General features: G+C 38.9%; 3 protein-coding genes across 3 annotated transcripts in view; all 3 read right to left on the minus strand.

Moving 5' to 3' along the window:
- The window catches only part of uacab (uveal autoantigen with coiled-coil domains and ankyrin repeats b), a 58,716-nt gene extending 58,330 nt beyond the window's left edge, over positions 1–386 (minus strand). The window contains exon 1 of the mRNA XM_042491508.2: positions 174–386. Coding sequence (XP_042347442.2) covers positions 174–221 — 48 coding nt within the window. The 5' untranslated portion in view covers positions 222–386. The remainder of the gene's footprint in view (positions 1–173) is intronic.
- Positions 387–2,795: 2,409 nt separating this feature from the next.
- Positions 2,796–19,114, minus strand: LOC121946976 (mortality factor 4-like protein 1). The gene is made up of 12 exons (XM_088075290.1): positions 17,578–19,114; positions 17,104–17,150; positions 16,919–16,986; positions 16,694–16,780; positions 15,641–15,721; positions 15,082–15,107; positions 14,310–14,398; positions 11,520–11,621; positions 10,121–10,209; positions 8,561–8,733; positions 6,415–6,499; positions 2,796–3,384 (listed from the first exon to the last, which is right to left on the minus strand). Exons 1-12 carry the CDS (start codon positions 17,615–17,617, stop codon positions 3,300–3,302), a joined length of 972 nt encoding a protein of 323 aa, XP_087931416.1. The 5' UTR covers positions 17,618–19,114; the 3' UTR covers positions 2,796–3,299.
- Positions 19,115–21,229: 2,115 nt separating this feature from the next.
- LOC148190364 (uncharacterized) lies at positions 21,230–24,830 on the minus strand. The gene is made up of 4 exons (XM_088075294.1): positions 24,057–24,830; positions 23,858–23,946; positions 22,036–22,247; positions 21,230–21,722 (listed from the first exon to the last, which is right to left on the minus strand). The coding sequence occupies exons 1-3, from the start codon at positions 24,306–24,308 to the stop codon at positions 22,076–22,078; spliced, it is 513 nt and encodes a 170-aa protein (XP_087931420.1). The 5' UTR covers positions 24,309–24,830; the 3' UTR covers positions 21,230–21,722; positions 22,036–22,075.
- Between the last annotated feature and the right edge of the window lie 1,302 nt (positions 24,831–26,132).

Below are 26,132 nucleotides of genomic sequence, written 5' to 3' on the forward strand. Positions count from 1 at the left end.
GAACAGGACCGCGGTTAACGTGGTTGTTAGGGGCAGGAGGTCTGGGTTACAGACAATAAACACCCCCACGGTGTCAAAAAACGACACTTAGCATTAGCATCGTTCATCAACACATATCAGAGCCAACGGTAAAACACGGGGATGCTAGCAAAACACAGCCAGAAACAACTTACTGTGATGGTAACTTCGTGCTTTTTCAATCGATACTTGAGGCTCTTCATCTTGTAACGTGTTGGCCTTCGGTGTTAGGAGTTTCCTTTGGTGGGTAAGTTCATAAATGGTGTAAAAAGTTTCCAAAAAGTTCAGACGAAGTTATCTGTCCCCAGCTTTTACAGTCCTGACGGAGCGAGTTTCACCTGACGCCTAACCGCAACTCTGCTCGCGCTTTGATTAACAGCCACTGGAAGCCAATCAAAATGAAGTATCCGCAGGTCTGATACTTTTGGTCCAATCAGCGACCTCGGGAGGCGGGACTTCCTTGTAAAGTGTCGTTGGGAGAAGTTGGAGACATCCTGGGACAGGCCAGGAAAACCTGGCATGACGTCAGATTTACCTGAAGGCCGAAACACCTGGAAGAAGTACCTGTGAATCTGTGAACAACCTGCTGTCATTGTCTGTAAAATTACGGTAAACACCTTGACAGAAACTGTTTACCTAAGTGGCCTCTACCTGGAAATAACACCTGCAATTGAAATGATCTTAATAGTCTGTCACCTAGTTACCTGTCTGTTGTCTGTCACGGCTCACCTGTCTTACTGTAGCCGACTGTTGTATCCTTGTAGTTATGTGCTAATCAAAGGAAGGCAGGCCTCATCTTTTTTTCCAAATTTATTTTTGATTTATCTCACCAATTTTATCAATGTTTTATTTCCTTTTATTTGTGGTTTTATTGCCTTTGTTATTTTTGGTATATTTGTCTGTATTATTTTATTTTGACATTTAGTATCCTGCATTGTGTATTATTTGTCCTCTTGTTTTAATTTTATCCTAAATGTTTTAAATTTATACTAACCATTGCCTTCAATGTAGCCCACTTCTGCTTGTGTTTTGTTTGTCAAAGCACCTAGTAAACTCTTTTTTTTTTTTTTTTTTTAAATGTGCTAGATAAATAAAGTTAGTAATGTTGTTATCATCACTGCAATGTACATAAGCCACAACCTTACTTGGTTTAACCCATTTTTTTGGAGGAAATATTTAGTGGTGGAAGAAGTACTCATATCTTAAATTTATTACCTATACTTTATTTATTCATCTACCTAATGCATTTGACACAGAAAGAGAGTGTGTATTATTAGCATTTCTGAAAATATGTCAGTTAGCCAGAAAGACTCATTTTCATCTGTAGGCCATATTCTTTTTATTCATCACCATACATATTAATGTATATATCCACATCCTTCATATTTATACTGGGACATGTGCAGTTTTCTACTGTGCAATATTTTACCTCTTACTATACAATAATATGCTGTTTATAGGCTATAGTTCTATATCTTTACAGTAAATATATTACACACCATGTGTGTATTTCTGTTATCCTGTGCAACTATCTATCATGAACATACAGTAGCCTATCTGTGTAAGTGAAAGGTGCATATAATGCATATAGATTTTATATTATTTCATTGTAATTCTTGTTTTTGAAAATCAAAACATTTTTTTCAGGCTCCAAAGGGTTAAATAGACAAGTGGCTATGTAGTTTCTGGGAGAATCAAAAAGAAGGGAATAATGTTGCCCCCCTATGGTTGCTAATCACACAATACTAAAAACAAATTAATCAATAAATTAATAGCTAGATAATAAGGGCGAAACATAATGGAAGCAAATCTCGTGGAATTTAACATGAAGTATACGTTTACTTAAGTGACCATGAACAGACGTTTAAAATTATGACTAAATCCCCATCAAATGTCTAGATTCATCCATGAAATGCAGCAAACTCAAAGTATTTTATTATGAGGAAACATTGAACTAACATCAAGGCTTCCTGTCGCCATGTGTGTGTCTGTCTCCATGACATCGCTGCCATCGCTCTTCTGTCCATCTCTGACTGGAGCCAACTCTACAGCCAAACAATCAGTGAAGGAAAAAGTATTCAGAACCCTTTCTTTATTAAAATTACAAATACGCAGTGATTTATTCAAGTACTGCAGTTGCTTTGTAAGAGCAGAGTACGTTCTCTTCTTCTGCTAATACAAAAAAAAAAACGAGGGAAATAACCTCAAGAAAATGACAAAAAATCATATTTTTTTCCTTTTTTATCTTTATGTAAATTGAATTTCTATGTTCTGTAATTGTTTTGAATATTTCTTCATAATTATTCATTCATATTGGTCTTGGGATATGTATTTTATAATCCTGTAATGTGCTGTTAAATCTGTAACTCACTGTCATTTAGGCGTGTCTTGGGCTTGAAAGTCTTAAAAAGTTCATCTTAATTAAAAAAAAATTCTCACCTTTACTACTAAAGGCTCAGAGGTGTATAGTTGTGGGCCATTTTGGATCTTTTTTAATGCATAAATATTGAGAATTGTCTTGATAACTACTGCTTCATGTTGTATTGCACAATTATGTATTTTTCATGAACTGAACATGATACATAGATGGGTTTTTTTTATGTAATCATATAAGTCTTTGATGTCTGACATTGCACCTTGACACCACTGTGAGACTTTCCTCCATCATTTTTTCATGTTATTTCATCATTTATACATTTCATACAAAATTCATCTTGAAAGCATGGCAATGACGCAAAATGTTTCACAGGATATGAACAAGAAAACACAGTAAACAATTTAGGGATTGTGTAGAAACTTTTTTTTTTCTTATATTTTTTACAAATTGATACAAATGCACAAGATACAGATACAAAAACATCAACTGCTGGGTGTTGACCATGTGGTCCAGCATTAAATTGCACCTCATGTGGCAGAAGAAACACTAATAAATACATACATGCAACAGTAACAAATATCTATCAGGTGGAATACACAAAAACACCAAAGAGCTGCTTGTGGAAACAGAAACATGTTGACAGAAAATACATTTTTTCTTTCATCTTTTTTTAAGAGGTGAGAGAAAAGGACAACGGGAGAGAAAAGAGGAGAAATTCAGCTTAAAAAAGGATTACCTCATTTAAAAAAAAACCCAACTTCTTAACTGTGACAAGCTCCTGAGACCTTTGTAGAGGAAGCATATCAGTTCAAGTGAAAAATCTCATCCAAGTCTGCACTCAAAAGGGTAGTAATGGTTATTTTACATGTGGTGCCTCAACAGGAGTGCCGCGTGCTGAGAGCTCTCACACAGCCTTGCGGTGGTACTCTGGAGGCGCGACCTCGTAATCGCTGGCACTGAAGAGAGTGGATGAATTCTTTACCAGGTACCTAAAAGAAATTTCAACAGACAGACAGTGAGGGGTGGGACAGAAAACGTTACTGTTGAAAGATGAAATTTGTCCCTCAAGTCTAGCGCTGCTTCTTGGTATCATCTTAGCAACAAATATCTAAAATATAAAATAACTGCAATTACCTTGTCATGGTTGTGTGTCTCCGGCAACCAGTCAAGTTACAGTTTACATCCATGTCTGTCCGGACTCATGTGTAGCCATAACAGTTGACAATACTTCAAATATGGATGCAGCACAGAAGATCTATACCTCTATAGATTTATTTTTGGTATTCTTTTTTGGTATTCTTTATTTTGTATTTGTATGTTTTATTTTTGGATTTCATGTAAAGTGTCTTTGAGTACTTAGAAAAGCGCAATATAAGTCAAATGAATTATGATGATGATGATTACTATTATTATTATTATCATTATTACAGTGGTTCCCAACTGGTGGGTCACAGTCCAAAAGTGGGATGCGGGACCATTGTTTGTTAAGTTTGTAAAAAACACACCATATTTTGAATTTCTGGCACAGGGCTTTTATTTTGTAGTGCTGTTTCCTGCTGTCAGTTATGATTTTATTGGCCTGGTTTTGGTATCATTTGGCTTATGATCATGCCAGTTCTTTGCAGTGTTTTTATATCACTGATTTTGAAGCAATAATGGTTGCAGTACTATTTATTTAGTTTTAAGTTATTGCACTTTATTTGAGCGATATGTTTTATTTCATTGTGTGCTAAGTCCAGGTGCTGTATACATTTCGTGGAATAAAATTGAATATGTGGGTATTTCTCTTATGTGTGGACCTTGAACTAATGACTAAGGAAAAAATCGGGACCAGTTGGAAATCACTGATCTATACAATCAGCACAGTTTCAATTTAGTGTCCCCAATTCAGTATCTGACCTAAAATTCCCCTTAAATTCCTGAGCTATGGTGTCTAATAACAGCCAGAAACGTGATTTTGCAGAACATTATGATGTCACAGTGAAGTTGACCTTTGAACTTTTGGATATAAAATATCATCACTTAATCATTTCATCCTATTTGACATTTGTGTGAAATTTTGTCTTAATTAGTGTAAACATTTTTGACTTGTAGACAAAAATGTCTTTTGTGAGGTCACAGTGACCTTATCCAAGTTGACATCTGTGCCCAATTTTAAGAACTTCCCTCAGGCCTTTTTGAGATATTGTGTTCACGAGAACCAGACAGACACGAGGTCACAGTGACCTCTGAACAACAAATTGTTAACAGTTTATCCTTGAGTCTAGGTGAATGTTTGTGCCAATACTGAGGAAATTCCCTACAAACATCCCTGAGACATCTTGGTCACGAGAATGAGACAGACTCAAGGCCAGAGTGATCTTTGACCACCGAAATCTAATCAGTTCATCATTGATTCGAGGTGGACATTTGCACTAAATTTGAAGCAGTTCCTTTAAGACGTTTTTCAGATATCTCGTTCATGGGAGTGAGACAGACACAAGGTCGCAGCCACCATGTCCTTTGACCACTGACCATCAAAATGTCATCAGTTGACTGTTGAGTCCAAGTGGACATTTGTGCCAAATTTGAAGAAATTCCCTCAAGGTGTTACTGCGTTCATGTCCATACAGGCATCCCAAATACATGAGGACGACAACAGCTTTCGCCGGTGTGTGTGTGTGTTATTGTGTACTTTAGTGTTATTGTATGAAGCACTTTGTGTTACAGTCTGTGCGTATGAAAAGTGCTTTACAAATAATTCAATAATAAATGATTGATTGATGTCAGAAAAAAAATGTTATATAATCCTACTTCCCATGTCAACATGTTTGAGACAAAAGATTAATTAAAGACATTTCAGTGTGAGCTGAAGCCTAATTCTTAGATTAATGAACTAAATACATTAAGACTTCATAAGGATGAACAGGAAACCATCAACAGACATCTAAAATACACAAAATTAGACAATGAAGGTTGTCTGCATCTGCTTCACACAGCAGACTTTAAAACAATCGAAAATATCACTCAACTCCATATCTTGTCAAATTAGAGTCCAGAAAGGAGTCTCGTCTAGTTGGATATTTATATGATATGAAATGATGAAGACAGGGAATAAATTTGCAGGACTATAGGATATACAGGATATATATATATATATATATATATATATATATATATATATATATATATATATATATATATTTTTTTTTTATTTATTTTTTTTTTCCCAGACTGCCTTCACTGGTGTTTTATATGCAATCGGTACAGCGACGTGACAATATGAGTCACATGTTCTCTGGCCTGATAAACAGCCTGACTTCACATGGCTCTTCTGTTATCCCTTCTTTTCTACAGCTAATGTGCTCCACTGGTCGTAGATTAATGTCACGCTGGCATATACAGAAGTGTAATTATTGAGGAAAAGAAAGCCTCAATGTGTTCATTATTAATCCATTTTCCAGTCTGGTGCTCTGACTGAAAAGACTTAAGCTTCATAGCTTAAAAAAGGAGACCTTGGCACTTAAGGTAATTTCTGCTCCTTGAGATATTTTTCTAATGATTAACTGTATTTCATTTTTCACTGTGCTTCTAACATTGCACAAGCTGTGTCACAAAGACTGAGTAATTTCAGAAAATTCAGTTTAAATATGCACTTCACCCAAGTGTTGTGTTATATCACCATTCTGCCACTTGAGAATCTAATATACTTCGGTCAGTATAAAGAAGTCTGCAGTGCTGTTCAGACTTTATGATTTTGACATAACTAAACAAAAAGAATAAAACATCACCTACGAATCATCTATGGATCCATGTAAAATAGAAAAACCCGAACTGATGGATCTGTTGGTTATAAAATGCTGCTGAGTGTCCTTCACTCTAAGCAAAAATATTTTTCAGAGCAGAAAATCGATTTTATGTTTTGAGGATTTGCAACAAAGCATGACTGCACTGATACGAACGTGGATGTAACATGACATTTAAGAATCAGCCAAGCGTGACGTGGAGGATTTGGCGGTGTGGTGGGAGTTGAACCTTACTTGAGGAAATCTTGGAGGTAACTGAGCAGCAAAGCCAGGCTCTTCTCGTCCAGTGGAGTGTAGGCCAGCATGGCTCCAATACGAACTGTCAGAGGGGAACCACAAACATCAGTGAGGAATGAAGCAGAAGGAGGGCTGATTTTTTTCTAATATAGCATGAAGGTAAAAATGCTTAATAAAAATGGCAGCACAACCCTAATTCCAAAAAAGTTGGGATACTGTGTAAAATGTAAATAGAAACAAAATGCAATGATGTGCTCATCCTTTTCAACCTACATTCAATTGAATACAGCACAAACACAAGACTTTTAAGGCTGAAATTGATAAACGTTTGTGTTTTTTTAAAAATATACACTCAAAATATGACAGGGGCAACAAAAGACTGAGAAAGTTGTGAAATGCTCAAAAAAAACACCTGTTTGCAGAGCGCAGTGGAAAGCGCCCATCTTCTCATGGACTAGAGGCTGGAGCTCCTGACAGTGTGAGATGTAAACATTAATAGCATCTTCTGATAAGCTGTGACGTTAGTCATCAGTGGTGCTCGGTGAGCCAGCAGAGGGTGGATGCTTCCCTCTGTACAGTGAAAAGGTGTGCGGGTTGCAGTTCGATAGAAACAAAACAGTTCCTATATGTAACTGCTCACAAGGTCTGTGGATTATCTAGGTCATAATTTCTGGAAAAAGACACTGCTGTTGAGTTTCCTTTTTTTTTTTTATTTGCACTTTGAGCACAGGCCCTGCGATGGTCTGGCGAACTGTCCAGGGTGTACCCCGCCTTCCACCGGATGACGGCTGGGATTGGCTCCAGCCCCCCTGCGACCCTTACGAGGACAAGTGGTTACAGAAAATGACTGACTGACTGACTGACTGACTGACTGACTTTGAGCACAATAAGCCAAGTGCCATATAGTTCCATAATATTCAAGGGAAGGCAGACATCTCTACGGTTGATATCTCCAATACTCACACCAAAACAATCTAGACTGATAAATAGCACTACAGGTAAGAGAAACGATTTTTAGCTTTGAAAATGGGGTGAACTGTCTTGGCAAAAAATGTTGTTGCGTATTTGCAATCCGTCATTAGCGCCGTTAGCTTGTTTACTATATTGCATGAATGCCGCTTCTACTCTTAACATCCTGTGGAGCCCATTCAAACTTTAAAACTTTGCATGGAAAGCAAAATTAATCGTTTAATTTTCATACCAAAAACCTAAATCCAATTTGACTGGCAAGATTCTGAGTTGAGCACAGCCCAGATTTGGGGTATCTTATTTCTACAAATTATCAAAAATGCACATGCATTATTTATACTGAGGTTCTTGAGGTTCTTGAGTTGTGGCCAAAAACATGTTTTATGAGGTCACCTTGACCTTTGACCACCAATTTCTAATCAGTTCATGGACATTTGTGCCAAATTTGAGGAAACTACCTTAAGGCCATTTACCAAAATTAGATGTATGCAACGTCACAGTGACCTTGACCTTTGAACACCAAACTCTAATCAGCTCATCGCTGAGTCCGAGTGGACATTTGTGTCAAATTGAAGAAATTTCCTCAAAGTGTTCTTGATATATCGCTTTTACAAGAATGAGATGAATGCAAGTCCACCATGACCTTAAGCTTTGACCACCAAAATCTAATCAGCTCATCCTTGAGTCTACTCGAATGTTTGTGACAAATTTGAAAAAATTCCCTCAAGAATAAGACAGACGAGGTCACAAGAACCGTGACCTTTGACCACCAAATCTAATGAGCTCATCATTGAGTCCAACTGAATGTTTGTGTCAAATCTGAAGAAATTCCCTGAAGGTATTCTTGAGATATCACATTCACAAAAATGTGCTGGACATATGCACAACCCAAAAACATATCGCCAGTGCGGAGGCATAAAAACTGCAAAATTTAGCAATTGTACCTATATGAGAAGAATTTTCTATAAATCAGTTTAAATAATTTGAAACACTTTTAACATCAAAGGTGGGCGCTTCAGTTTGTGTGCGTTAAAAACAATCCTTCCAGTCACTCAGTCCAGGCTATTTGCTCAGTGTTGTGTATGTGTTAGCGGCATGTATGCTGATTCCCTGTGGAGATGTCTGATATACATGTACGTATGGGCGTGCGTAACAGTGTGTCCAGGGTCCTTACCAAATAGACGCAGCAGGTGCGGAGCTCCATACACCTGAGAAATCGGCATGTCTGGATGTTCAGTCAGGATCTCAGCATACTGCGGCCTCTCAAACTTGTAAAGCAGCTGAGTGCCCAGCATGACGTTGAAGTATTCCCGAATCCCCGCCACCACTTCATTTACCGCATACTCCCTAAGTGGAGGGGAAAAGGAAAGTCACATATGTAATTTCTCTGCACAGAGTTTCCACGAAGTCTTCAGAGATCGCAGCTTTAGGGGGCCATCAATAGTCCAGGTTGGAAATCTTGCTCTGGGTAGAAAAATAATCAAAACTGACCTATTCCTTGGGGTTTAATCAGTTAGGTTTTTACTGTGCTGTGATAAACTAGTGAAAGTTGGCCAGTCTGGAGTGCTCACCTGCTAGGAAAGAAATTAGATAGCAGTTCACCTACAGAAACTTTCCACATTGTTTTAATACAAAGCCAGTTGAAAATCATCAAAATATCCCTTTAGGGATTTTGTTTCACCAGAAACAGCCCCAAAATCCCTATCATCAAACTCATCAGACTCCATTTAAATAAATTTTAGCGTGTATAGAGCCAGCATATTTTCACATCTATAACTCTGTGAATTAAGGGTTAATTTAAACCAAATCAGAGATGGTGATTGCTGAAACAGTTGAAAGACAAACCAAGGATGCTTATGTGAGTTTTATTTTGTTTCTTTTGACCTTAAATCAAGCGTTTTTTAAATTAGAAAATTACTGTTTATTTACATGGAGTCTGGTGATTTTGGAGAAAGTGATTTCTGGGTTAAACAAAAAGGATCTTACTACTTAACAAAAAAAGTCTATTATTTTTTGGTCTTTTTGGCCTTAATTTGACAGGACGGCTTCAGAATCTTCATCGTAGCTTCTGATTTTAGTTAACTCATCCCTCAACTTCTAAGATGTAGCAGGATCAAGAACGAATGTACATTTTTAATACTACCATCTACCTTCAGTGTGAAAGGGGGAAAGAGAGCGGATGACATTCAGCAAAGGGCCGAGGTTGGAATCAAACCTCGGATAATTATCCCACCTGGTAGAGCAGGCGCCCAATCATCTGGGCACCCACTCTGCCAGGTGGGATAATGGGTCGCCTGTTCTTTTCTATAATGCTGTCAGACACTTGCAGTAACAATCTGAATACATCTGTGGCAAAAACAAGTACTTCAGTGATCTGGTAGACTGAAGATACAATCATGCACAGGGTGATTACACTGCAGCCGTTTTGCACTCCCGCTCAGTGCTGGACCAATTTTGAAAATTGTTGTTCCCATTAGTCACCGAGACATGAAAATATGGGAAAATAGGGTCTGGGTTAAAAAATACAGAAATGATCCATTATTTTTAGTTGAGGAGACTCTAATTTGCACAATGCTGTGTAAGAAACAACCTGTTCATTCCATCGCAGGAAGTTAGAGGACACTGACAGGGAGGAGCGCAACAACAGTGTGTGACGGATGGAATAATGCAGAGATGCCGCAGACATTTCTCTTCTTTCACATCATATAAGGGAGGTCAGGCCTTTCAATCTTACTTATTGTCCGAGTTTCCTTTTGATTTCTTATAGTTTGCATAGTCCTCCAAGATAGTCTCCACATTCTTCTTAGCAGGCAGATGAAATAACTGTAAGCAACAGAAAACTTTCATTTAGTGTTTCAGCAACATTTACCATTACTGTGTTCCTCACTTTGAAGGTAATTTCAGACAGAAATGTCTCCACATATCATTCTCAAATTAACTGTGACATTTCGTGTCAGTGCTACACTGCACAGTTAATACATGTGCAGTGTGCACTCTCATGTGCAGCTTTGATTTTCAGCTTGCAACTCCACATCCCATTGCAGGGAAGTTGTCATGGCAACTTCTGGTCATTCCTGATATATTTTTGTGTTCAGTTGTCATCTCAACAGGTCACAGCGTTACATTGTGTTTTCATTTCAAAGTGTACGTTAACATGAGCAAAACAGATCTGATTCTAAACTAGATTTACCACCTCATCGCTGTATGTCTCTGTGAACCAGTCAAGTTGCACCTACATCCATTGCTGTGAAAACATGGTTGCCTTAAACACATCAATTCAGTATCTGACCGAATGTCTCTCCTTCTGTCCCTGACAATTGATGTTGAATTATGGCCAGAAAAGTGTTCTTGCAGACTTCACAGTGAAGTTAATCTTTAGTCATAATTAGCGTATGAATTCTTGAGTTGTGCCCAAAAATTTATTTGTGAGGTCACATTGACCTTTGACTTATGATCATCAAAATCTAATCGGTTCATTTTTGAGCCAAAGTGAACATTTGTGCCATATTTGAATAAATTCCCTCAAGGTGAATTTGAGATGTTGCAGAATAAGACAGATTCAAGGTCACAGTGACACTGACCATCGATCACCAAAATCTAATTCTATAAGCCTTGATTTCAAGTGGACGTTTGTGCAAAATTTGAGGAAATTCCCTCAGGACCTTCTTGAGATGTCAACCTCAGGAAAAGATTTTTTAAGATATTGTGTTCACAAAATAATGACAGATGAAGTCACAGTGACCTTGACCTTTGACTTATGAATACCATAATCTTATCAGTTAACCATTAACTCAAAGACATATGACCAACCCGAAAACACAATGCCTCCAACCGTGGCTGTAGCTGGCATGGAGGCATAAAAACATATAAGAAATAAATCTGAATTTTGTTACGATTAAAGCATTTCTTCTTTCAACACACTGATTCACCGGTTCAGTTCAAGATCATTGAGTACAAAATGGTTGTTAAATAGGAGGATTTTAAAAGCAGGAGGTCTGTATGAATTTAAAATATACAGACATTTTCTTCACCGTGGAGCGAACTTTTGAACCTCCACAGATCATCACAACTAAAGTAAATCTACAGCAAACATTGGTTTAAGTCTGTGAGTGTTTTTTTTTTTTTTTTGGCACCTGTTTCTGTCGGGTGATGAGGTCCCAGTCGTCCACTAGCCAGGGCTTCAGCTCTTCAGGGATCTTCACCTTCACCTCCACGCGGTTAGTGAACATCTCCTCCTGGACACACATTATCGATTATTTCTATGGGTGTTTTGAGGCAGAAGTACTCGCTCTTCAACAGTGCTCAAGGTTCGACGGAAAATATTTCACATTTCTTTGTGTCTTTACAAAAGACACATACAAGAACATAAACTTCAAAGCTTTACTCACACAAATATTCAGGTTTTCTTAAGTTAAAGTAAAACGGATTAAAGTGCTAATTATGGTGCAAATAGGTATTTCACAATAAAAACAGCTGTCACAATTCTTATTATCATTTTCTTAAAGCAAATATACGTATGATTTTTATTGTCTTAACACATGTTTCCTCTTACATGTCTTTTAAAAGAATATCAAGATCTGCAGAGTACTGCAGATGCAACGCATGTTGGTGAATGCAAATTAAATTTGTTTTCATAAGTCGTCGTGTTTTATTTTTCAGCTGAAAGGGCGCTCAAAACGACCTCCATCAAGGCTGAATGCCCTTAATGTTAAAAAAAGTGAAAAATAATTTGTGTATCCGCCCTGTGATTTGTATTACCTCAAATTTAATATATTCTTCCTTCCTTCCTCCATGCTTCAACCTTCCACTTAGTTCCACAAAAAATGGGCCCAGTAGTATTTGCACAAAACTGCTAACAAACAAGCCAAACTGACAACATAACATCCTTGTCAGAGGTAACAATAATACCCCAGTATGCCATCTCTCCTGCTGCTGGAAACAGCCAGTGGGTCTTGTAAAAGGGAAGTGGTTTTTCTGTAGCTGCAATCAGCATTCACCCTCAAATGTTCAGTTCTTTAGCAGCACAAGTACTGTGACGTACGTGAGCTTTTGTTGTCGCCCTGTTTTGTTTGCAAGTCATAATTACTTCTACTATTGTCTGCACGGTGCCAACATTTCATGCTATCTCTTGCTTTCTGAGGCAAGCTAAACCTTTTCTCTGACCTGTCGGCACACAGCGGTCACATTCATGCACAAATAACTGACTCCTCAAAACAACTTTAAGACTAACTGAGCTAGCAGAAGACGTGCACTTCCTTCTGCACGGTGATATAGCTGGCGAATTAAATTTTTAGAATGAAAATAGTTCCTATATAAAACTACACACATCAAGGTCTGTGGGTTACAGGGTTGCACTGAGATTTTCATAATATGATGACCATTGCAGAAAATATTGGGGTATCACAGTATTACATTATTATTATTAGTATTATTACTATTATACGGTGTCTACAGGTATCAGACACTTTAATGCTTTTTAAGACATTTTCAAAGAAAATTTTAAAAAATTAAGTCTGATTTTTGCAGAAACTATCTTGTTTTTGTTCAAGCGTTGTAGTAAAGTATAAAGGTTAATATTGTATATGTTGCCCTGTGCAAAGGCAGTTTTTATGTAGAAATATGGTTATTAGAGAGAATTTGATTCATCTACATTTTGCCAACAGTTAAATGCAAGTATAAAGTAAAAGACAGTGTTAGATTCAGTGGTAGCTTTAAAGATATATAACATCATGAATGTTAACTCTCATGCAGTAGTTTGACTCAATTTGACAAAAAGAAACTTAAAGATGACTGAATGAAATTCGGTAAGACATTTGTGGAGACCAAGACCTCCCAAATTCAAATTTAAGTCAATTTAATAACTTTTAAAGCCTAATATTTATAAAATTTACATTTCAAGACTTTTTAAGGACCAGAAGACACTGAGTATTATCAGTCAGAATGACCCTTAAAGGATTGGAAACAGAAGGGCTAGTTTTGGTTAAACAAATAATTTATCATTATACTTAAGACTTAAAACCATTTTTTAATGAAAGTATGTGTGAAGAGTCCCACTTTTGAAAAACAAAAAAACATCTAGTTACATTATTTTCAATAAAGTAGAAAAGCAAATGTACATAGCATGATAATCGTCAACTTTCATATGAAAATATACCTTAAAAGCAGCATATGGCTGCAATCTTGTTGTTATCTTCTGTTAAGAACCACTGCTGTTGAGTTTTTACGGGTATGTTTTTTGCCAATTTGAGAACCACAAACAGAGTGCCATCTTGTTCTTTTACATTGGACAGAAGGCAGAAATCTCTCCGGCTGATATCTCCAACACTCGACACCTCACACTAAAACAGTATTACAGGTTAGAGTAGTATGTATATTTTATTTTGGGATGAAATGTTCCTTTAAATTTCAATTTTAAACAGGTATTTTTACATTAGACTCAGAAGCAGATTCTATAGGATGTCGATGTTTTTTAGCCTGCCCGGTTGTACAACTGACTCCCAGAAAAGTTCTCTTTTGACTCATAGATAACTCTCTTTTAATGCAAATGTAAGTGCTTGTGAATTGTCTTTTTGTCCCCTTTTGTGTCTCCGTCTGCAACTTTTCACTTTTCACTGCTGACTGTCTTGGCCAGGTCTCCCTTAAAAAACAGAGATCGTTAATCTCAATGGGGCCAAACAACCATTGTCCCACTCTGCTCACACCTCAGGAAGGAAACTCAGAGTGTGGTTTTATGAAAATATCTCCTGGGTCAAAGGATCAGCTGTGGTTTCAATTTCATGTACATAACTGATCAGAAAACAAAGTACATTTTTTGCAGTTTTATACATAAACAAAATGCTGTGCTATGAACTGATTAAGCTATATAATCAGGTATATATGTTTTTATGTTGTCCACTGGGTTCCCAGTAACTGATGATACATACACTCTCCACAGTGGGATCAACCCGAGCCCTCTTCTTCCGTGGTCCTTGCGGTGTTTCTCCACTGCTGGTGCCTTCACCCGGCCCTGGGGCTAAATAAAAAAAACACTACAACTTTAAAAAATGACGTTGAAAAATGAAGGTTTTTCATAAAAAGTCTGGCAGGGATTAAAAATCAAAGCCTTTTTTTGTAAAGAACAGATACGTAACAAGCTCCAAAAACAGGACTGTGCTTTTAGGTGTAGGCTAATGGACGAGCAGGTAAACATCAAGTCATTACGTCGTCTGTAGGAGATGTAAATGAAAAAGCACTTCAGTCCATTTTTATGTTCTCCTAAAGAAACTCCTTAATGTCTTTTTTTCTCCCCTTGGTGAATTTCACAGATTCAGCTCAAAACACTTCACACTATGGCGCACACGTTCGACAAAAGGTCAAATATGAAAAATGGTTCATTTTAAAGTACATTTAATGTACTGTCGCAGCGAAGCTCCTGGTCTGCACTGCCAAAAAAACTGACTGACTCACAATGCTCACGGCTCTATAAAGCACAAATATCTGAAATTTTGAACAGATTAGACACCTTTTCCTTTTCTTTGATATTTTGTAACTCGCTAAAATGACCTATGAACATTTTGTGGTAACATGTAAATGTTACTGTCCCATTGTGGTGATGAAACAAACTGTCCTTTGATGTAATTTTGTGATTTTAGATGATAAAACATTTAATTTAGTCAAAGCTGCATCTACCAAGTCATGTAGAAACATTTTACTTACTTTTCTGCTTTGCCTTTTTCACTTTCCTAGTGTGCAAAAAGAAAAGAGGCATTATAGGTTAAAATGATATTAAACATCAACTCTGTGTTCTCGCCTGCGCAGTAATCACATTAGTATATACTAGGGCTGTCCAAAATACCAGTTTTGGGGCATTGAAGCTACAGTGAGAAATTAATCGATTAACCAAATCTCAGCAGGTGGGAGTAATGAGAGTGTGTGAGTCCCAGCACCTAAAATAACATGACTAATCTATCGCTAAGTTTAAACGTAATTTTTTGGAATATAACTAATAATTAACGATATTAGATTTCCAGATTTATGGGCCATTTGGGAATTATGGGTTAAGAGTACAGAAAAACAGAGTATTTGGTTACTAAATTGAAATTCAGTTACCATGGCAACGATCTATGCTTCAAGCATTCGAGTCAGCCCTAGTACATACACACATTTGTGACTCCTCCAATATACGTTGTCAAGCTAACGTTATATCTGCTACCATGACTTGACTGAAATATGATGAATTATTAAAGCTGGTAATTTAAGCAAAGAGGAAACTTACAGATCAACATTTTTCTGCTGCACAGCAGCAATCTTCTTGCTTGGTGCTAAACCCCTCATCTTTCCCTCAACATAATGGTCCCTGAGGAAGAAAAAATGGGAAAGAATCGTTAAATAAATCCAGTTAAGTGCAGACAGTGTTAAACTGGGATTAACTAGTCACATGTAATCAAATTCAAAAAATAACTGCGATTGTAATGAGTTACAATTACTGAGGAAAAATCTGTTATTAAATTAGGTACTTATCAAAATGTGGGTGACTGCAAATAGGTCACATCTAGGGATGAGTGATAATATCGGCAGGTCATTAGTTAATTATAATGGCCTTAAAATTTAATTTTGGATTTGGCTAAAATGCTGATTTTCTGCTGATAAGACACACTGATATACTTTTTTAATTGAAAAAGTGAACATGTCCAAAACATCAGCCCAAAGTTGCACAGTGACTGGATATTACTTACACTGAAAAGCATTATATTTCATGTCTCTACCTGCTGGTGAGCATAAATGCATAAATATGACGTTTATTCCACGACAAGAGACTTGACAATCACTTAAACTAGGTGGGAAAAACAGAGGATATGACGGCATTGGTTATCGGAAAAATGAGTTGTTGTATACCTGCATATCTGCAAACAATCCAATATTGTGCATCCCTAATTACATCTAAATAGATACTTTTTGGTATAAAGTTCACTTGTAGAATCAACATTCATTCATTCTGTTGCTTTGCATCTTTTCGTCTAACACAAATGGTTTTTCCTGGCATAGCCAATTTTCAGACATTTAACAGCCTAATTACTTAATACGTTAGAAAAGAAGATGAAGTAATTACAATCTTAACATTACTTTGCATGTTTACAGGGTAATTAGTAATCTGTGATCAGTTTCATCTGAAAAGTAATATTCCCACACTCAGTGAGAAGTATTTTACTCTTTATAAATGGTGACGGTGGAGAAATGACACAAGATTTAAAACCATTTTTTTTAATGTCTTAAAAAAAAACCTTATTCATCGTCTGGACTCTTTTTGGAAAAAAACCCAGAAACTTACTGATTGGCCTTTTGAAGCTCTTTTTGTTTCGCAAGGTTGCTGTCCACATATTTAAGAACTCTGCTTTCAGGAACCCATTCATCCCAGCTGAAAGACAGAAAAAAGAATCGTAAATTATCATAATGACAATACAAAAGTTCCCATTGATGTAATTCACAGCAGGGGATCTGAGATAAGCAACCAGAGAGAAACACAGACAAAGAAAACACAAAACAAGCTGCTCACTTTTTGTTCCATCCGCTGTAATGAATGAAGTATTTAATCTGTTTATCCTTTATGTTGATCTTCACACACTGCGAAGACACAAAACACACACACACACACACACTGCGTCAGTACGTTGGCTGGCATTTATTCTGCAGTTAATAATCAACCTATAATACAAAATATTAGTTAGCATGGAGACAAACCTTTGCCTCATAGAGCAATGGCCCATGAAAGCACAGGACTCTTTCACCTGCGAGGAGAGGACAACAAATGAGCGAAAAACAGCCCTCAAAAAAACAAAATTATCACAATATATTGAAGTATACTAACTCGTTAGACAACCCTGAAGGTCTGAGCTGATATTATTTGGACTGACATGGTTTCAGCGTGTCTTTTGTGTCAGTGATTGAAAGGTTTTGCTAATAAATAACAAGCTAGTTAGCCGTTAGCATAGCGTTAATGTCACCTTTAGCTTTATTTTAAGGCGACTAGCTTTAATATATGTCAAGTTTCGGTTTATTTGAAATGAATTCTCCACATATGTGGTCAATAATAAAGGCTCTGGGGCTCTGTCCCCCCTCCCCGGAGACCACTATTGTCGAGCCACAGCAGCATTAACAACAACAAACCCGCCCCCCTCCAGACGTTAACGTCCGCGTTGTTTTTCTGTCACGCACCTTCTGTAAATTTAGGTTTAGGGTCCTGTTTTGGCGCCATTCACAGACTCAGCTGATCGGATCTCTGAATGATCAAATTCGTGCATTGCCAGAGTCCATTTCTTCCAAGCACAAACAGCTCCGACATTGGTGCCAAAAGCGAAGGGAAGCTGATGAAAGGCCCGCCCGCTGCTGGGTCACATGACCGCACCACGCTGCGTTCAGGGATCCTGCTGAAACTCGGAAAACCAAACATCAAAACAAAGAGCTACCAGATAAAAATAAGTTCAGTCTTTCTTAGTCACACATTTCCGCAGCTTTGTTAGACTAGCAGACTTTCAGAGTTTGTCCTCCTCCACCCCGACCACAGGGGTGCCGGCTTATGATCCTTTTCTCAGGTCAGTTGAAACCCAACTATAACACTTTCATATATACTCTCCTCCATCATCATGGCTGCTCCATCTGTACCGCCTGCCATGTAGTTATATTGATATTCCACTTGTCTGCTTTTCCCACATACTGTCACTGAGGCGTTGTCTTTGTCATCCATGAGTACAGAATATGTTTCGAGCTTCTTTGTTGTTTTTGGGTGCTACATATATTAGTTATGTTCCCTCTTTCATGATATGTGCACTCCATGATACGTTCATTTTCTCAGGTGTGCTGTGTTAATGAAGGCATCATTATTGCATTGGAATATTGAGCTAGCAGATGATCCATTATCCATTTTCTGCATTAGCTGTACCTGGCCAGGATATTTAGATATTGCATGTGTTCTTCTCTCATATTCACACTGTGTCACTAAAGCCTCTCATTACCTGAGATCAGCGGATAGCCTTGCTGAAGGGCTTCAGTCAGTATCATGGCTGCTCCATCTGTACCGTCTGCCATGTATTCCACTTGTCTGCTCTTCCCACATACTGTCACTTAGGCATCTTCTTCTCTTTGTCATCCATGAGTACAGTATGTGGTCCGACCTTCTTTGTTGCGCTAGAGTGCTACATATATCAGCTATGGTCTGTTATATGTGCACTCTATGTTATGATTATTCTTCTCAGGTTTGTTTCCCCTGCACAGTGTTTATGAGGGCATCATTGATACTTTACTGTGCTGGAATTATCTGCGGGGGTTGTAAGTGTATTCAGATACTCCAACATCTTTTCACTCTGAGTCACTGGTACTACCTGAGAATCAACAGTTATCATTAAGAGCCTGAATAGCTGTCTACGCCTATTTATTGTACATATGATAAATAAACATTACTACGTGTTGAAACTGGATTCGAACCCGGAACTTCTGCGTGGCAAACGAATATGTTGCCGCTGAGCCAAGGGGGAAAAATGGCTCGCTCGAGTCGTAAAATAGTGTTTATAAACAGTTACATGCAGGCAAAGCCTAGGTAAAATAGGCAGGGTTGGCGCCAGGAAATCAAGCTGGAGATGAGTGCTGGAGAGTCGTGCATGCTGTGAAGACAATCTGGCAATGACGGAATGATACCGTTTATGTACTGGCTCAGTGATGAGACTCAGCTGGGAGCAACAGGTGGGAATGATTGAACAAGGTGAAGGCAGCAGCAGCAGCAGCAGCAGCAGCAGCAGCAGCAGCAGCAGCAGCAGCAGCAGCAGCAGCAGCAGCAGCAGCAGCAGCAGCAGCAGCAGCAGCAGCAGCAGCAGCAGCAGCAGCAGCAGCAGCAGCAGCAGCAGCAGCAGCAGCAGCAGCAGCAGCAGCAGCAGCAGCAGCAGCAGCAGCAGCAGCAGGGCTGACTGTGACACATTCATGTTTACCTTCATTTTACTGAGTTGCAATTAGGTATTGCTTTATTTAATATTTTATATATGATATATTTTATCCCTTACTTTAACACTCATTATTTAAACTTCAGATTCTCATTTAGCCCTGCTGGCATGCTTTTCTTCCTTCTCTCTTTACTGATATTTCATTATCACTGTAAGAGGGAACATGAGACGTTTTTCTTTATTTATTTATTTTTTTGGTAAATGCCAGCAACTCCCTCCCTGCAGGCCTTTTTGTTGTACATATGAAAAAATAAACATGTGCTTTTAGCCTGACTTATTTTTTATTAAATTTCAATTTGTTTAATTGTACTTTATATTATACTTACTCTAGCCTTTATATCCATTAAAGTTCAGAATGTCAAGATGGCGGCACATCTCTGTCTCTGACGAGTCTCTCTCTGACTTTTGCCTAGAAACTGTTGCGACTGGTGTCTGTTTAACAGGTTGGCTGTATGTCTCGCAAACTGTGCCACTCACTGGACTTTTCCGTTGCTGTATTCCGCCGCTGATCCTGTCGATGAGTGAATATTCCTTTACCGTCTTCGGGGATCTGTCGCGGTGTGGTGCTGCGTCGCCGGCGTCCGGCGGTCTCGCCAGGCGGGTCGAGCGGTTCAGCTTTGCGCTGGGTGTCTCTCGCCGGTCTCGTTTGCGCTGCTCTGGTTCTTGGACTTTAACGTTGCTGCGATGCGCTGTCATTGGAGCTGTGCCTCGCATTGATGAATACAACATAGGGCATACCTGTTTGCTTCGGTTTCCTGTTTACATGTGACGTACTGCAATGTCAACATGTCAGCTGACCGGATGGATGCAAGACGCTGACTGGATTCTAGCGATCCACGTATCATGCCAGCAGATTTATTTTTCATTTATTTTTATTTAATAATTCAGTGTTTCCTTGCAGGCCTATTTGTTGTACATATGATAAATAAACATTACTACGCGTTGAAAGTGGATTCGAACCCGGAACCTCTGCGTGGCAAACGAATATGTTGCCACTGAGCCAAGGGGGAAAAATGGCTCGCACAAGTCGTAAAATAATGTTTATAAACAGGTACATGTAGGCAAAACCTAGCTAAAACATGCAGGGTTGGCGCCAGGAAATCATACTGGAGATGAGTGCTGGAGAGTCATGCATGCTGCGAAGACAATCTGGCAATGACGGAATGATACCGTTTATGTACTGGCTCAGTGATGAGACTCAGCTGGGAGCAACAGGTGGGAATGATTGCGCAAGGTGAAGGGAGGAGCAGCAGCAGCAGCAGCAGGGTGACTGTGACACATTCATGTTTACCTTCATTTTACTACTTTTGCAGTTAGGTATTACTTTATTTAATATTTTATATATTATCCCCAATGCAATCTCAATCTGAAACATGTGTTTTAGCTTCATTTTTTAAAATTTAATAATTCAATGCCAACAGCTCCCTCCTTGCAAGCGTATTTGTTGTACATATGATAAATAAGCATTACTACATGTTGAAACTGGATTCGAACCTGGCCCTTCTGCGTGGCAAACGAATATTTTGCCGCTGAGCCAAGGGGGAAAAATGGCTCGCAGGAGTCGTAAAATAGTGTTTATAAACAGTTACATGCAGGCAAAGCCTAGGTAAAACAGGCAGGATTGGAGCCAGGAAATCCAAGCCGCGGAATGGATTCTAGCCATCCACGGATCATGCCAGCAGACCGGACTATTACTACTAATCCTGAATCGCAGACGCAGACAAACACACTGGTTTCTATTCATATATAAAACTCTTATAGGCAAAACTCCATCATATCTTCGTTGACTACTCATTACCCATAACATCAGCCGTTCCCTTCGCTCCAGCAACTTCATCAACCTCAGAAAACAAACATCAAAACAAAGAGCTCCCAGATTGAAATAATTAACTGCTTTATTAAGTAAAAACCACCGTATATCGGTATACAATGTAGGTATACTGATATTCCAACAGCTGTCATACAGCTGCTCTTCATGCATACTGTCACTTAGGCTGCTTCTCAATTATCCCTGAGATCAGTACATACCATATGTGTGTGTGTGTCCTCATTTTTTCTCTGGTCTGCTCTTCTCGTGCAACCCAACGTCTTCAACCATCGTCACCGATGTTCATTTTCATTGCATCTCTTTCATATATGGTTGTGAAAGCAGCTGCCTCTTCCATCATCATCATGGCTGCTCCATCTGTACCGCCTGCCATGGAGTTATACTGGTATTCACATGTCTGCTCTTCCCACATACTGTCACTCAGGCGGTGTTTTTTGTCATCCATGAGTACAGTATATGTTTCGAGCGGCTTTGAGGTCCTCGGGTGGTACAATTATCAGTTGTATGGCCTCTTTATGATCATTTTCTCAGGTTTCTTTCCCCTGTACAGTGTTAATGAAGGCGCCATTGTTACCTTACTGTGTTGAATTTGTCTACATGAGTTGCTCACAAATAACAAGCTAGTTAGCCGTTAGCATAGCGTTAATGTCACCTTTAGCTTTATTTTAGGGCGACTAGCTTTAATATATGTCAAGTTTCGGTTTATTTGAAATGAATTCTCCACATATGTGGTCAATAATAAAGGCTCTGTCCCCCCTCCCCGGAGACCACTATTGTCGAGCCACAGCAGCATTAACAACAACAAACCCGCCCCCCTCCAGACGTTAACGTCCGCGTTGTTTTTCTGTCACGCACCTTCTGTAAATTTAGGTTTAGGGTCCTGTTTTGGCGCCATTCACAGACTCAGCTGATCGGATCTCTGAATGATCAAACTCGTGCATTGCCAGAGTCCATTTCTTCCAAGCACAAACAGCTCCGACATTGGTGCCAAAAGCGAAGGGAAGCTGATGAAAGGCCCGCCCGCTGCTGGGTCACATGACCGCACCACGCTGCGTTCAGGGATCCAGCTGAAACTCGGAAAACCAAACATCAAAACATCAACACTTCTTCCAAACATCAAAAGTTTCTCCTCCACCACCACCACCACCCTCCTTCTCCTTCTCCTTCTCCTTCTTCCCAGGTTTCTTTCCCCTGCACAGTGGTTATGAAGGCAGCATTGATACCTTACTGTGCTTGAAGGCATCATTGATACCTTACTGTGCTGGAACTATCTGCGGGGGTTGTAAGTGTATTCAGATACTCCAACGCTTTTCACTCTGTGTCACTGGTACTACCTGAGAACCAGCGTTTATCATTAGGAGCCTTGCTGAAGGGCTCTCACTGGATAGCTGTCTACGCCCTGACCGGGATTCGAACCCCAGTCTCCTGTTCCAAAGTCAGTGTCATTAACACCCAGCTATCCAGCTGATACATATTTAAAATACCTTTGTACTATATATACACTACATTTTTGGCTTAGCCGGCTGTTGTTATATATTATATTTGCAGTCTTTTGGAAAACATGTCAAAAATGAAAAAAACAGAGAGAATAGTATATTTTAGACATTATAGGCTTTAAAATATATATCATTAAATATATTATTACGTTTCTTATGACAATTGATACTACTACACATTACATTACATTACTGCTGCTGGGTCACATGACTGCTCTGCGCTGCATTCAGGGGTGCTGATGAAACACTGAAAAGCAACTATCAAAACAAGACTGAATTAATTAATTAACCTATTTATTTAGTAAAAATGTCTGTTTTGTGTCTCTCTTGCTGCAGGTTGTACTTTGGCCGTTACTTGTGGTCAGTGAACACAGGGGTACCTAATTTCCAGCTTGCCTCTGTTCATTTTTCTCAGGTCTGTTACCCTTGTGCTCAGTGTTACTGGGGTTTAAAACTCAATCCCAAACTCTGTCACGTCTGGCTTTGCCTTCTGGTTGCCATAGCAATGTTGTTGTACATTTGCAATTTATACTTTAGAATGCTGCAACATTGAGCCAGCAGTTGAATTTTGGTTAGTGTGGATCATGGGATTAGATCCATCATACATGTTCTGCATCAGCTAGTGCACGAGAATAAACACTTCAAAACTCTTCCAGGGCTGTGTCTCTCCCTGGCCATGAGGGTGTGCTGGTACTCCAACAGCTGCCACTGTATTGTTAGCCGCACACTGTCACAAGTGGTTCTTGTCACTTTTGCCTGAGGTCAGGAGATACCATTAAGAGCATTGCTGAAGGGCTCTCACACTGGATAGATTAATAACATTATTGTTATTATTATCCCCAACGCAATCTCAATTTGAAACGTGTTTTTAGCTGCATTTATTTTAATGTAATAATTCAATGCCAACAGCTTCCTCCTTGCAGGCCTATTTGTTATACATATGATAAATAAACATTACTAGGTGTTGAAAGTGGATTCGAACCCGGAACTTCTGCGTGGCAAACGAATATGTTGCCGCTGAGCCAAGGGGGAAAAATGGCTCGCAGGAGTCGTAAAATAGTGTTTATAAATAGTTACATGTAGGCAAAGCCAAGGTAAAACAGGCAGGGCTGGAGCCAGGAAATCAAGCCTGAGACTGAATGTTGCGAAGACAATCTGGCAATGAATGAATGATCCGGTACCGTTTATGTACTGGCTCAGTGATGAGACTCAGCTGGGAGCCACAGGTGGGAATGATTGGGCAAGGTGAAGGGAGGAGCAGCAGCTTAGTCTTTTGGGAAAAATGTCAAAAGGGGAAAAACAGAGAAAATATAAAAAATATATTATTAAATTTCTTATTACAATTGATACTACTACACATTACATTACTGTGCCACTCACTGGAGTTTTCCGTTGCTGTATTCCGCCGATGATCCTGTCCATGAGTGAATATCCCTTTACAGTCTTCGGGGATCTGTCGCGGTGTGGTGCTGCGTCGCCGGCGTCCGGCGGTCTCGCTGGGGGGGTCGAGCGGTTCAGCTTTGCGCTGGGTGTCTCTCGCCGGTCTCGTTTGCGCTGCTCTGGTTTTTGGACTTTAACGTTGCTGCGATGCGCTGTCATTGGAGCTGTGCCTCGCATTGATGAGTACAACATAGGGCATACCTGTTTGTTTCGGTTTCCTGTTTATATGTGACGTACTGCAACGTCAACATGTCAGCTGACCGGATGGATGCAAGACGCGGAATGGATTCTAGCGATCCACGTATCATGCCAGCAGATTTATTTTTCATTTATTTTTATTTAATAATTCAGTGTTTCCTTGCAGGCCTATTAGTTGTACATATGATAAATAAACATTACTCGGTGTTGAAAGTGGATTCGAACCCGGAACTTCTGTGTGGCAAACGAATATGTTGCCGCTGAGCCAAGGGGGAAAAATGGCTCGCAGGAGTCGTAAAATAGTGTTTATAAACAGTTACATGTAGGCAAAGGCTAGGTAACACGGCCAGGGCTGGAGCCAGGAAATCAAGCCGAAGATAAGTGCGAGACGTGAATGCTACAAACACAATCTGGCAATGAATGAATGATCCGGTACCGTTTATGTACTGGCTCAGTGATGAGACTCAGCTGGGAGCCACAGGTGGGAATGATTGCACAAGGTGAAGGGAGGAGCAGCAGCAGTAGCAGCAGGGCTGAATGTGAAACATTCATGTTTACCTTCATTTTACTTAGCTTCAATTACTGTGTTATTGGTATTACTTTATATAATATTGTATATATGATATATTTTATCCCCTACTTTAACACGCATTTGATTGGAATTGCTACATCTGTTAGCAGTGCTCCTGTTTTTGGCTAATGCTAAAATAATTGTATACCTGTAAAAAATTGTAAAAAAAAAAAAAATCAGTTATTTGTATCAGTCCTGAACTGAAAATGTTGCTTGTGTCATCAGGAAAATGTACTTGAAGTATAATATACTCTGCATGAATCCCGACCCCCTTTGCCAAAAAGAGTGGTTTCAGAAGTTTTTTGTGAGCCTAAAAAGACGTACTTTCAAACGGTCTCCCGATTTAGCCGTTTTTAGCTGTAGTTAACACAGCTTGGTTGTTGGGCAACAGACTGAAATGAAGACGACATTTTTGAGGAGTCATTTCATCAGTGTGTCTGAGCCTTGTCTGGCCTGTGTTTATGTTTATAGGTCACACATTTCTCATGGAGTCTGAATTTAGTGAGCTGTCATATTGTGATATGAATATGATGTTTGAGATGCTTCTGTGTCATATTTTTCAGACACAACACCAAATTTGGAGAACTTAACAAGGGAGTGCAGTGGACAGCATGTGTAGACTTTAACTGGCATTTCAGAGTCTCTTTCTGCACTATTAAATACAAACCGACTTTATTTCTTTCGACTTTAAACATGGGAGGGCAATGCGCAACTTAACAGGAAATTGCCAAAGAATTTGCAAGAAATTTGTAAAAACAAAACAAAACAAACAAACAAAAAAAAAAAGAAAAATACTGGAAAATAAAGTAACAAAAAAGCAAAGTTAAAAAAAGAAGAAATGTTGCCCTAAAAAGAAAACCGAAATTTCGAAAACGTTAAGTGTAAATTAAAATAATAATGATAATAAAATAATAACTAAACAGATTGATGGTTCTTTTATATGCTTGTGTAAATAAACTGTAAATTAATCCCCCTCCATTTAATTCAATGTAACATTTTACATTAACTACACTTAAGTCCAACTGCAGGCGGTTTCTGATGTGAATATAATGTTCACATTGACACCAAGCTGTGTGCGTAGGCTGCAGCTCGCAGACCTATTCAGAAAGGCTATTGAGCGCGCGGCTCATGCAGTGCTCGTGCCGTTTCCTCTCTGATGAGTGATGCTAGAGAGCTCCAGGTGATGGATATAAAATGCCATTAGCTAGTCTTTCTGATTTGCGTTTTAATGGTTTTAACCCATTAGC

The sequence above is a fragment of the Plectropomus leopardus genome, chromosome 1 (genome assembly GCF_026936395.1).
Source record: "Plectropomus leopardus strain MGB_pleo_1.0 chromosome 1, ASM2693639v1, whole genome shotgun sequence".
Taxonomy (NCBI): domain Eukaryota; kingdom Metazoa; phylum Chordata; class Actinopteri; order Perciformes; family Serranidae; genus Plectropomus; species Plectropomus leopardus.